The sequence below is a fragment of the Sceloporus occidentalis genome, unplaced genomic scaffold, assembly GCF_023333645.1.
Source record: "Sceloporus occidentalis isolate IW3139 unplaced genomic scaffold, rSceOcc1.0.p SCAF_18, whole genome shotgun sequence".
NCBI lineage: Eukaryota > Metazoa > Chordata > Lepidosauria > Squamata > Phrynosomatidae > Sceloporus > Sceloporus occidentalis.
Window position 1 is genome coordinate 1,681,234 of NW_028316998.1, and position 13,458 is coordinate 1,694,691.

Sequence of the window (13,458 nt, forward strand, 5' to 3'; positions counted from 1 at the left end):
TTAATGTCTGTAACCAGAGACAGGATTCTTAAGAATCAGATGTCTTTTCTGTTTTAGAGCGTCTGTCCTAAAGGTACTTTTTATTATTTTTTTTTCTGGCTTTTTATTTTCCCCCCAATATCGATAATGGACATTCTGCTTTAATCTTTTGGATGTCTGTGGCACACAAATGTAAAGTGCTTGAATACAATGACCCCTCTGTCAGTCCATTCTTGCGGTTTGCAAACCCGGGCACCCCACTCGCGCACACCCAAACACACCGTTAAATGACACCCTCGCTTGAGCTAATTACACCCCTTGTGTTGCCAGGTGTACAAGGCACGTGCGCAATAGCATGTAAATCATGCCTGTTAAAAGGATGTACTGAGCCCTGCTTAGTGTGAATTGGTGTACCCCACTTATGTATTGTCAATCCTGTATCACTATATATTTAATATTGAAATAAAATAATTTCTTACCATTTGCAGCGTTCATATAGGCTGTAATGTTTGTTTTTGTTTTGGGTTTTTTTGAGCTTTCTGTATCCAGTATCAAGGGATAGGCCAGCTGTTAAATTAATAGTCTTCCTTTCCGCATAATTCTTGGCTGGCGATCTAGTTAAACACAGGGTCTTCTCTGAAATGACCGTTTGTGGGAAACACGGCCTGGCATGCTGGGGCGCCTGCTTTAATGCGTCTTCTCGCCGTGCTGGTTAATATGCGGTGGGTAGTTTCAGAACGCTGGACTGTCAGCTGCCATGTAACTTGACACACTTTGAGTGATCGGTCAGCTGGGGACACTGGCATCTACTGATTAAAGCTCACAGTCCCAGGAGCATGAGACAGGTGGCGGATGAAGATTAGTCCGGCTTCTCTAGGAAATAAAAAGAAGACAACTGTTAAAGTTTCCCCTCATGTATAGCAAGTGCATTGTGTAATAATTTACCGGCACATGTGTGTACCTGTTGCTTGATGTTGTGTGAGACAAGGATTCGGGTCCGCCATCTTACCCTAACTGGAACACCCCCCTTTCATTTTATTTACTCATTTTAAAATGTTTGGAGCTGCTTAAGTTTATCCTACCCTTTAATTTGTGGCCATGTGACTGATATTTCCCCCCCTTGCAACTCTGCTGTTCACAGGTTATTCTGCACCAGCGGTCTGCGCAAGCTGCTCGCCGGTTACAACAACCTTGTCCAACTTCCGGATCACATCGAATGCACGCAGCTAGAGGTATTGGACCTGCAACATAACCAGCTCACGGAGCTTCCGGCAAACTTGTTCCTAAAATCAGAGAGGTGAGAGGAGCCTTGGTTGGTTTGGTGATCATGTGCAGGTTGTACATGTACATACAAGGCTTTATGTGAACTAGACTTGGACACCGGCCAACTCTTCGTGTTCGTCTTCGTTGGGGGGGAAAATCTTCATATTGCGCAAATATTCGCCCATTCCTGTCTTCGGTTCGGGCGAATATTTTTTTTTTTTTTTTTTTTGAAGGGGTTAATACAGGGTTAACGTGGTACGGACTTCACAGCAGCTTTGGTGCCAGGAGTTTAAATGTCCGCACGAGCAACTCTATTGGTCGCCTGAAGGGGCCTCCTCTGCCATCAACCAATGAAGTACACCTGTACTTCCATCGGTTGATGGCAGATAAGCCCCCTGCTGGCCACCAATAGAGTCACTCGTACAGACTTTTAAAATCCTGGCCCAGCGACTTGGCTGGCAGAGACCACTGGTCTCCCTGCTGCAACAGGTAAAAGTCCGTACGAACGACCAATAAAGTCGCTTATACAGACCTTTAACTGTTATAGCGGGGAGACCAGTCGTCTCTGCCAGCCAAGTTAACCCCCGACTACGAACCTACGGATTTCCGCTCCCGTTATCTTCGCAGCATCGCAGGGCTTAACGTGGGCAGAAATCTGTAGGTTCGCCGTCGGGAGTTAAAAAGGCCGTATGAGTGAGCCTATTGGTCGCCTGCGGGGTCCGGAGGAGGCAGGCGAGCAATAGTCGTTCGCACAGCCTCTTAACCCCTGACGGCGAACCTACGGATTTCCGCTTCCGTCAACCCCTGTGATGCTGCAGAGATAAGGTTGGGGACGGGACCAGGGAGATTAGTAGACGGAGACGAAGATTCTTCATGTTGTGTGTCTTCATCTTCGTGTACGTTTTATCGCTGCGATCTTCGTTTCTTCGGGACGAACATAAAAATGCACTTTTCGTGTTAGTTTTCATGTTCGCCCGAAGAGGAATGCACAAGTCTAATGTGAACTATACTGCTTCCCGACTGACATGACATGGCAAGCTGCGAGCATGCCTGAAGATTTCTTTAGCCAAAATATAGTGACAGCTGACTTATGACCCTCTGTAGATAATGACCGCAGTTAGGCCTGCAACAACTAATCGATAATAATCGATAATGAAAATCGTTGCCATGTTCGCCCGAAGAGGAATGCACAAGTCTAATGTGAACTATACTGCTTCCCGACTGACATGACATGGCAAGCTGCGAGCATGCCTGAAGATTTCTTTAGCCAAAATATAGTGACAGCTGACTTATGACCCTCTGTAGATAATGACCGCAGTTAGGCCTGCAACAACTAATCGATAATAATCGATAATGAAAATCGTTGCCAACGAATTTCATTATCGACTAGTTGAATCGATTTTTATCGATTATTAAATGAGGGTTTTTTCAGAGCAAACGCTCTGAAAAATACCCCTCATTATATAATCCGTTTAGTCTGACTCACAGCAGCAGCTCCTACTTACCAGTCCCTCCCTGTAATCACTGTGACAACTGGCCCCGCCCCCTTCCTTCTCCCAGAAGGCCAGAACCACATGGCTGTGACACTCATCTAACTGTAAGTATAAAATTAATATTTGGGCTGCTGAAAGTTAGGGCAGGTGGGAGTTAATTTAGGGGCAGTTATGGTTAATGGGGTGCTTAGGGTTAATTTAGGGGCAGCTATGGTTAATGGTGTGTTTAGGGTTAATTTAGGAGCAGCTGTGGTTAATGGGGTGTTTGGGGTTAATTTGAGGCAGTTTTGGTTAATGGTATGTTTAGGGTTAATTTAGGGGCTGTTGTGGTTCATGGGGTCTTTAGGGTTAATTTAGGGGATGCTGTGGTTGATGGGGTCTTTAGGGTTAATTTAATGATGAGGACTGAGGGTTAATTTTATTAATTTATTAAAGTTAACTTAAGGTGCAGTTAGAGATAAAGGGGGGCAAACTAAGGGGAATCTAAATCCTGGGGGCAGTGAAGATTAACCCAAAGTATGGTCTGTGACTCTATGAGGGGACTATGAGATATCTGGGGGGTATAAGGCATATCTGGGGAGGACGGAGTGACATATCTGGGGGTATAAGGCATATGTGGGGAGGGCAGTGTGGCATGTCTGGGGAGGACAGAGTGGTGTATCAGGGTGTATAAGGCAGATCTGGGGCCACAGTGGCATATCTGGGGGTAGAGTGGAGTGGCATATGTGGGGAGGGCAGTGTGGCATGTCTAGGGAGGATGGAGTGGTGTATCAGGGTATAAGGTGTATCAGGCACAGTGACATATGTGGGAGGCAGCGTGGAGTGACATATGTGGGAGGCAGCGTGGAGTGGCATATGTGAGAGGCAGCGTGGAGTGGCATATGTGGGAGGCAGAGTGGCATATGTGGGAGGCAGAGTGGCATATGTGGGAGGCAGAGTGGCATATGTGGGAGGCAGAGTGGCATATGTGGGAGGCAGAGTGGCATATGTGGGAGGCAGAGTGGCATATGTGGGAGGCAGCGTGGAGTGGCATATGTGGGAGGCAGCGTGGAGTGGCATATGTGGAGTGGCATATGTGGGGGGCAGCGTGGAGTGGCATATGTGGGGGGCAGCGTGGCATGTCTGGGAGGCAGCGTGGCAATCCTGGGCTCAAACGTGCATGAATGGGGGGGGGGGCTGGTTGCGAAATAAGGGCAAGAAATGCATTTTATCAGTTTTTTTTATTATGCTGTTTGTATTTAATATAATTTATTACATTATTTTAAATAAATGAAAAATGTACATTCATTTTTTTATCCGATTAATCGAAAAAATAATCGGCCAACTAATCGATTATGAAAATAATCGTTAGTTGCAGCCCTAACCGCAGTCAGCCGTCATTAATCTATCAGTAGTTTTGCTTTTTTTTATATATTGTGCTCACAATTTATCCTTTTCATTTGGTTTAATGGCATTAAGTGGTTCTAAATTACATTGTGGAAAACTAAACACAGAGCTACAAAGCATTAGTGAAAATTGACTTAAGACTAATAATTAGGAATCGCCCATCACGAATACATGAAGTGGCCCTGGGGCAACTTTCAACATTGCATTTTGCAATAACTGATATTGTTCAGTCTGGTGTGTACGTGTAAGATATAGATATATATTCCTCTTCTGTGACAATCAAACAAGCTGCATGAGCAAAAGAAAAGGGCATTTTATGAAGTTAGACTGATTTTTATTTCTATCTGGTCATTTCATGGAGAGAGAATTCTATATTTGTTCATATTCAAAGAATTAGAATCTAAATGCGGTGAAAAGCTGCCTATGTTCTTCAGTGCAAAGAAAGAGCAAGCTAATTATTTTTTGATTTATTTCATTTTGCATTCCTTGTTTTCCATAGTCTGTACTAGTAATAGAGGCATTTTTTTAATAACACAGGGAAGAATAAACCAGTTATAATAAATCTTGTCACTCCCTGTTGGGATGATACATTTTACAATTTAAATCTGTCTGTTTTTTATTAAAAACAATAGGCGTAAGTGGTAATGGGCAGTAACGCCCAAATCCCCTATAGATCTCAGCCTCTTACAGCATTCTGTCTTACTGTTATCTGCGTGAACGTCCGTATGTTTTAATGAAAGAGCATCATATGAAATTAACTTTGTGTGTGTAATAAATGTGTGTATGCACTATATGGACAAAACTATTAGGACGCACCTCTTAATTATTGAACGCGGGTGTATAAAATCAAGCACCTAACCGTGCAGTCTGCATTTATAAACACAAATGGGTCATTCTGTCTCCATAAGTCATTTTGTGAGGTTTCATCCCTGCTAGATATTCCACAGTAAACTGTAAGTGGTGGTATTCGGAAGTGGAAGCGTTTAGTAACAGCAGCAATAAGGATAATGGTATGGGGCTGTTGTTCATGGGTTGGGCCCCTCCCAGTAAAGTGAAAACTTAATGCATCAGCATAACAAGACATATTGGACAATGTTATGCAACCAATTTTGTGGGAACAGTTTGGGGAAGGCCCTTTTCTGTTCCAGCATGATGGGGCCTCAGTACACAAAACAAGGTCCATAAAGACATACTTGGATCAGCTTGGTACAGAAGAAGACCTTAACTTCGTCAAACATCTTTTGGGATAAAGTGGAAAGGAGAGCCGGCCTTAAGTGTTCTGGCGCCCTGTGCGGACTACTCCTGTGGCGCCCCCCCATCCCAAGAAAGGAAAGGAAAAAAATCTTGTCACAAAACTCCCCTTTTCTACCACCTCTGCCCCTTCTCACTGCCTTTCCCCAGGGGCGTAACTAGACGCCTCAGGGCCCGGGTGCGAGAATCTGTTAAGGGCCCCCTCACCCCCCCCCAAAAAAACATGATTTTTACCCAACAATTTTTTTTCAACAAATTCAATTTACATATTGAATCGTATCTGTAAAAAAATCAAAGAAAAAGGGGCGCATGTACAAAGGGCATAATCCAGGGGTGTCCAAGTTTTTTCTGCAGTGGGCCACTTCATCAAAATTGTATACGTGCGCGGGCTGCACTCATTTTTCACTGTGACAAAAAATATGGCCTTTAATAAAATATGCAGATTAAAATAAAGTAAAATGACACAAAACCTTTACTCTTCCTCTCACTGATTTCTGGGCCTTGAAAGTTTTGCGACTACAAATTCAGGATTCCCTAGATTTATTCTAGGGATGAACTAAAATGAAAATTCTGGACCAAAACATTCAGGGTTCACTTAGCCAAAACCGAAAATGACCCCCACCTTTAAAAATAATAATAAAAACTCACATGTTTAATAAAAGTAGGTAACACACAATTGGACAAAATTAGCAATATGACTTGGCATGATAGGAGTGTGATTGCTAACAGCAATCACACTCCTATCATACCCAGGCAACCAGTAAATGCTGGTACCTAGGCATGATGGGACTGTGCTCTCTGTGATTGCTGTTAGCAATCACACTCCTATCATGCCAAGTCAGCCAGTACATGCTGGTACAGGGTGGCTGTAAGTGATGTGCAGACCCCATACTGCTGGCAGCATCACTACACAAGGGGGGCAGCTAGCTAGGTTTCAGCATGTACTGGCTGACTTGGCATGATAGGAGTGTGATTGCTAACAGTAGTCACAGTCCCATCATGCCTAGGTTCCAGAACTTACACATCCATGCTATCACACACACACACTCATTTATTCATATAATCATTCATTCACAGATTAATTCCCTCAATCACACACACTCATTCAAACACCCTCCCCACCCCCTTACCTGCACTGCAGCTCCTCGATGCCGCTCACAGACTTCAGCAGGGGGCGCGGCCTCCCTCTGCCTTCTCTGCTAAAGCACAGAGGAAGTAGGATGTCACGTGAACTCCGCTTCCTCTGTGCAGTCCAGAAGACCCTCCCACAAGTAAGTAGCAGGGCTTGAGGTGCGGCTCGTGTAAGATCGGTTGCCCTGGCTGCCGATCTTACGCGGGCCGCACCTCGAGGGCCGCATGTTGGACGCCTCTGCCTTATTTAAAAAAGGAAAAAAGATTTCGGGCAGCCCCTTGGCTTGGGCCCCCCTGCCGCCGGGGCCCGGTCGCAGTCGCGACCCCGGTAGTTCCGCCACTGCCTTTCCCCCCTCTGCCCCTTCTCTCTGCCTTCCCCCCTCTGCCCCTTCTCTCAATGCCTTTCCCCCCTCTGCCCCTTCTCAATGCCTTTCCCCCATCTGCCCCTTCTCAATGCCTTTCCCCCCTCGGCCCCTTCTCACTGCCTTCCCCTCACCCCCTCTCCCTACTTCTCATTATCCTTACTTACCTTGTTGAGTCCTGCGGTGGGAGCGAGAGGCGTCCGTCTTCTCGCTCTGCCGCTCTGGATGTTAAAAAAAAAAAACAAAAAAAAACCACTGCTTTAATTTTAAGTCCTGGGCAGGGGTGCCAAGCGGTTGCTCGTGAAGTTTTCAGCAGTCCCTGCTGGTGTAATGGTCAGGTGACCCAATACTTTTGTCCATTTAGTGTGTATATCGAGTCTTCCCAGTCAGCACCCAATATAAACAAAAACCTTTTATCTGTTATAGTTTTATTAGCTTTGTGTGATCTTTATTTATGAAGTGTTTAATGAGCATAGATTACACCTTACACAGCTGCCCCTATGATTTTATATCTAGTGACCACGCGTGACATGTAGATCTGAATCTGATCACTCATGAGCCACATAAACCAGTCCTAGTCCCTTGCTTTGTTATAACCTTTAAAGTGGAACCATAGCTTTTAGCATAACTAAATGTATTATTTAAGGTCAGAAGGGTTGAGTTTGTCCTGTATAATGCACAGCTAATGTTGAATGCCATCTCACATACCTAACACAGCCATTCCTGCAGGAGGTCGTGCTGGATTTGGTGCTTTATAATGCCTGGTGAAGCCGTGTTATTCAGCTTGCCTGCAGACTCTCGGTTTAGTGAAATCGGTGATGAGCCAATGTGAAGAAACTCGTAACAAGCGAATCTTGCTGTTAAAGTAGGCATTGATGGAAACAAGCAGACTGTTAGCCAAAATGCAAATATCAATAGGTTCTGCTTTTGCCTCTTGGGGAAGAGCATGTTAAAGGGATGCTCCAGTGTCCCAGACAGGGTCCACAACTATACTAAAAATAAAATCAGTGCCTTTCTTTAAGGAGAAGCTGCAGCTCCAGAGCTCTGTAGGGTAATGCCTCCCCAGCGCGCTGACATTTTGCACCAATGAAGCAGGACAATACTCCTAATGAAATCTATCGGAGCACTTTGTGGAGGGGGTCTAGTTAAAGTGCATATGATGTCTGGAGCAGTTTGTAGCTCTGGCGATTTAAAATACGGATCGTATATGGTGGAGCTAAGCCGTTCTATTAAAATCCTCACTGGATGTGATCTTGCAAGCCATGTGTGGCCATTACACCAGAGTCTACAAAGATCACACTAATGGTAACGATAAAGATAACTAATAACAGCACCTTCTCTTCTGGGCATTTGGTTATATCCGGTGTTTTCTATGAACACAAACCAAACTTTTTAAACACCGCTGAAAACTATATGCTGCAAAGCTCCTCTAAAATGAAAATGATCACCTTCCCCCATGGTCTAAAGATTTCAAGGACTGCTGAGTGAAAAAACGTATGCTTTTAGTATAATGCATAGGATTGTGATAGGTGTCGCTCTTTCGATAGAGGCCCTGTAGATCAGCGGCGGCCTCGGCAGCTGCAGAGTTTGCTGGTACAGCAGCGCCACCTATGTTTCCACATTCAGATGCAGCATGATTTCTTCCTTCTGGTTTCGGTCATGCCGTTTGTCATGCAGTATTGCTTGACCTGTATGCAGAATTCCAACCTACTAAAGAATGCAGATTGTTGTGTTACCAGAATGTGGAATGCACACAAGATGGCAGGTTTAAAGAGACCCTTATTGTAGGAGAATGATTCACACAGGTGAATACATCTGGTTTACCTGGAATCATGCATATTACTCCGCTCGTGTGAATATGACCCACGTCGTGCTCAAAGGACTGAACCTAGTGTTTGGAAGAACTTTAAAATCGTGTTGGTTTCTATGGGGCTGAATCCAGATTGAGCTGCTTGCCCTTGAGTCGCTCCCTTGAGTTTGTATGAATACCAGTGGCGTTGCGATACAGGCATTTAAAGCAGCTGCTTTTGAGGAAGGTGGTAGTAACTAGAACTCATTCTCAATGATGTTACGTGACTATAATGACATGTTCTTGTTGAGAAAGTATTAATGTGTGCGTAATGAAATCCATCACATAAGTTTCATAGATTTTTCTCTGTACCTCCCATATTTTGATGATAAAAGAACACACACTTAACCTTACTTTGTTTTAGTATGTAATAGATACTGTCCTGTTTGCACAATATTAGCATCAATGTTCATCGCTGGTCCTCAAGGCCAATGGAATGTGGTGTCCGTTCAGATAATAACCTTGGAAGGTCTGAGTCTTTCCACAAGCTGCCTGGTATCCCTGCTTCTCTTTCTTTGGGAGACTTGTCAAACATACTCATGTCAATAATGACAGGAGGTGGGGGGATCACACAACGCAAGGAATATAAACATATCTAACACCACGCAAATGGTCAGGAATTGTGTAGCTTGCATGCTCGGTTGTGTCCATTGTCCTTGAGTGTCAAAGGGTGACCACTTATTAGCACAAATGTTAATGAGCGATGAAATTCTTGGCCCAAAAAAATGCACTTGTCATGTCAAAGGTTTTTCAGTTTGAGCTGCAGGGGAATAAAATCAACTTTCTTGAAGTTGCAGGAAGCTGGCACGGAATAAACACATTTCAGGCCTCCGGGACAGTCTGTTCTTTCACCCAGTTTGAGGCAATTAAATGTCGAGTGTAGCTATGTGGGTTGGTTAATTAGATGTTCCCATGTTGCAGGGGTTCGCTCACCGGCAACATGCTAATTGCCTTGTAGAGGAGAAAATTTAGTGAGAGTGCAGCCCGATTTTACCTGCCCTCTTCCTTTCCCCATACAGTAGCAGTCAGGCGTGATTTTCCTGGCTCGGCACTTTTGGGAACCCTCCAGAATCTGCCTGCACAAACCAGCTGGCCTAGCTCGCTCCTTTAAGTGCACTCATTGACCAAGCTCTTCACAGAACCATGTGATTTCTCCTGAACGTCACTTATGCGTATATCTTTGGCTTAACTCGTACAAGGCCACAGCAGCCTCTGCTCAGACATCCATAGAATTACCTGCTATGTTATATTGCCAACAATAAACAGGTCATGCTTCCGCTTTATATTCCATACACAGGAGCTCTTTACTTTCTCCTAATGGCATTTTTGTGTAAGCTGCGGTTTTCCTAATGTGTTCTTCTGAACGCTGCTACTGCTGATAGCAAACATAACATCTGTCTAGAGCAGAGAACTTACAAAGCGTTCTCACACCCATATGACATGAGCTACCCGTCCTGTGACCAGCCTAAGGAAATAACGGCAATGAAAAAAGTTGGAGATCTTAATGAGAAGTGCTCATGTTAACGATCAAAACCTTTTTTCTTTTCCATCGCAATCCGTAACAGAGCCTTACTAGCTGGCCGATATACCTCGTGCAACATGTTATAGAATACTATTTTACATGTTGTTGAGGATCAATTTGCAACTTGTTTTTGGGACATCTATACCTTACATTTAACACGTCACACGTCTATTTTTCTTCTGTTTTCTTGCAGCTTAAGATGCTTCAATGCCTCTTCTAACCGCTTGGAAATGCTCCCAGCCTCGTGCCTGTCAGAGGAGACCCAGAGTGTGCTGCAGGAGCTGTATCTGACTAATAATAACCTCACAGACAAGTGTGTGCCCTTATTAACAGGACATCTACGTTTGAAGATCCTACACATGGCCTTCAATCACCTGCAGACCTTTCCAGCAAGGTGTGTGTGAGTCTGTTACAGGACTTGTGAGGTTTGTTCAGGACATTAAATCTGTCTTATGAGGCATGGCTGTGAGTGACCTTATATATATATATATATATATATATATATATATATATATATATATATATATATATATATATATATATCTATATATATATCATCCTCAATCTGTTACAAGAATAATTTTCTTCTGTCTAGTGTGTAAAATAAAACTAACAATTTGCTTTAGTTATTTTATTAGGAAATTGAAGCAAGCAATCATTCTTTCTAAAACAACCAAGTCCTATGTAGGTATGCTTTTCTTATGTATACGAACATTTAAGACAAGACCAGGCAGTTTTTGTAGTTCTCAGTTCCGGGAAACCAGGGTCATCTAAGAGGAAAAAAGAACACCCTAAGTGTTGATCTGTAGCCTTTTTCGGATGCGCTAGGTTAGTGGTGCGTCAAGCTGCCTGGCCAATTGGTAATCCATGCAGAGGTGCAGAGTTCCTAGATGGCTGAAGGATGGAGGAACTTAATATACAAAACTTACACTGTTACTTTGTTCTGAACCAGATGACAAGTATACTTTTTTTTTTTTTACCTCTGCAGCAAAATGGCCAAGCTGGAAGAGCTAGAGGAAATAGATATCAGCGGAAATAAGCTGAAAGCGTTGCCTACCACCATCATGAACTGCAGACGTATGCACACAGTGGTCGCCCATTCCAACTGCGTAGAGGTCTTCCCTGAAGTCATGCAGCTCACTGAAATCAAGGTCAGGATCTTTTTATGTTTGTACTTACACCTGACTCTGGCCCAAATAAATCAAGTTAATATGTTAATCATTTGGATAATGTTCAGGACCGTGAATGGGTGAAGTGAGGATGACCCTTCTGTTCAAGGATACTAACCTACCCCACCCATTCTTAAAGATAGAGGAGGACTTCCACCATGTCTAGCTTGAGTATATGTTTTGGGCTTTCTTTGATAAAAACAAGTATATGCTTTTGATAATATACATTGACGTCCGTTTCCTATTTTTGCTAGAATTGGGGGGGGGGAGCAATGGCCCCCCTCCCTATCTGTGTGCAGCTAAATTAAAATGCACTGGTGCACTCTTTACTTTGGCAAAGTGAAAAAAAACTTTTTTTGCTTCAAAGCTCCAGGATTTCAAAATCCTGTTCTTAGGAGAGAATGCATCCATTTTAATGAACACTACATACCAGCCCTAATGATGATTCCTTTATTTAAGCTCCTTCTAACTATATATCGTCTACTTTAGTAAATCCTGCTGGATTACATTTCAGATTGTTAATTGTAAATGTGTGTTTTTTTTCTTTACTAATAACCTGAAAGACCTTGTTCCGCACATTATATAATACTGACACTACTTTCTGTAATGCTGTTAAGTACAATGTTAGTCCATAGAGCTCTTTCCTAGCATTTGATCCCTTTCACACACACAAATAAGCAGCTATGGATACTCTATAGCTAATATTTTGAATCAGCGCACACAGAGAAACAGCCGGTTCTGTTCCGCATCATCCCAGAAGATCGTGAGCCGGTTGGCAGAAAAGTAATGAAAGAGTATAGGTGCCCATAATAGGTGAAATGGCATCAGGGGACAAGAGCTAAAAGTTAACTTCTGGGTGAATTGGTTATTCAAGTTGACCTTTCACCTTTACAAAACATGATCGTAGACAAAATATTAACTACATACCCTTTGAACATGACTATGCACTCATACTAATTAACCTCTTCACTGCCCAGCAACAGCAGAAAGTTACACTTAGTTTTACCGTGGTGATTTTCTGTTCTAGGTTTGTTTTTCAGATGGCGGCAGGGGGAGCATTCTCTCTAGTATTACCCTGTCACTGTAGTATAGCTGGTACAATACCTTCAAGTGTTGGCACAGTTGAGCTCCCGTTTAAGGATTGCAGATTCTTGTGTGAACTCACTCGCTGTATTAGCTACCACTTCTGTAGTAAGGCAATTCCATGCATCCACCACCCTCTTTCATGTAACGAATACTACATGCTAGCTGGAATTTATATCCCCCGCGCATATATTAACGGATGTGTGTTATGCGTACATGATGTAACGTGTGTTGCAATAACTCCTATAAAAGTATAAAGATCAACAGCTGGTAAAGTATTCTGACGTGTATGTGTGTATGCTTGCATATATTACCAGTACATGTATCTGTATACTATACACTGGTTTTGGTAGCGTGACATTGGAGTTCTCTGGTAGCTTCACGTGCGAGTTCTCTTGGCAGTCGGATCTTCTTGTATTTTCCGTTCTCTGTAATCATGTTGAAGTAGCTTGCATGCCTGCTGAAGCATGAAAAGTACAGATTGTCAAACTACCAGAGCCCGTTTTCAAGGTTAGTGGGTTTTGTTCCCACGGACAGGAAGCTTATTCTGGCAACTCCAGGAACAGTTAGTGCTATAGGCAATGGATGAAAGCATTGTCCTCCCTGATTTACTCAAGGCATGAGTACTAATCTTTAATTACCCTCCCCCATGGAAAAAGAAAGGGAGCATTTCATTATCAGAGGAGGGCCTTTCAAAGGACATTAATTGTATTATTTCTCAACTAAAGACCGCTCTAGAACTTCTACTTACCATAGACTCTTAGGATTTCGGTCAAGGTTTCTTGGTTATAGCTAGTCTACCTCTGTCCACTCAGTTTGTATATTATAACCTATGCTCAGGAGGTGCATGTTGTCTCATCACAATATATAATGTTCTACAAATATACATAAAAGAGGAGATGTGTAAATGTCTGAAACAATCAAAGGAGCTTGGTGGTACCAAAGCTTCAGTCGAACAGAAGGGAGCCAA

The 13,458-nt window shown here is 43.3% G+C and overlaps 1 protein-coding gene across 1 annotated transcript in view; it reads left to right on the forward strand.

The window, feature by feature from the left end:
• Window positions 1–13,458, forward strand: part of LOC149302537 (PH domain leucine-rich repeat-containing protein phosphatase 1-like) — a 66,757-nt gene that overhangs the window by 44,934 nt on the left and 8,365 nt on the right. The window contains exons 10-12 of the mRNA XM_089482222.1: window positions 1,121–1,276; window positions 10,430–10,630; window positions 11,225–11,387. Coding sequence (XP_089338348.1) covers window positions 1,121–1,276; window positions 10,430–10,630; window positions 11,225–11,387 — 520 coding nt within the window. The remainder of the gene's footprint in view (window positions 1–1,120; window positions 1,277–10,429; window positions 10,631–11,224; window positions 11,388–13,458) is intronic.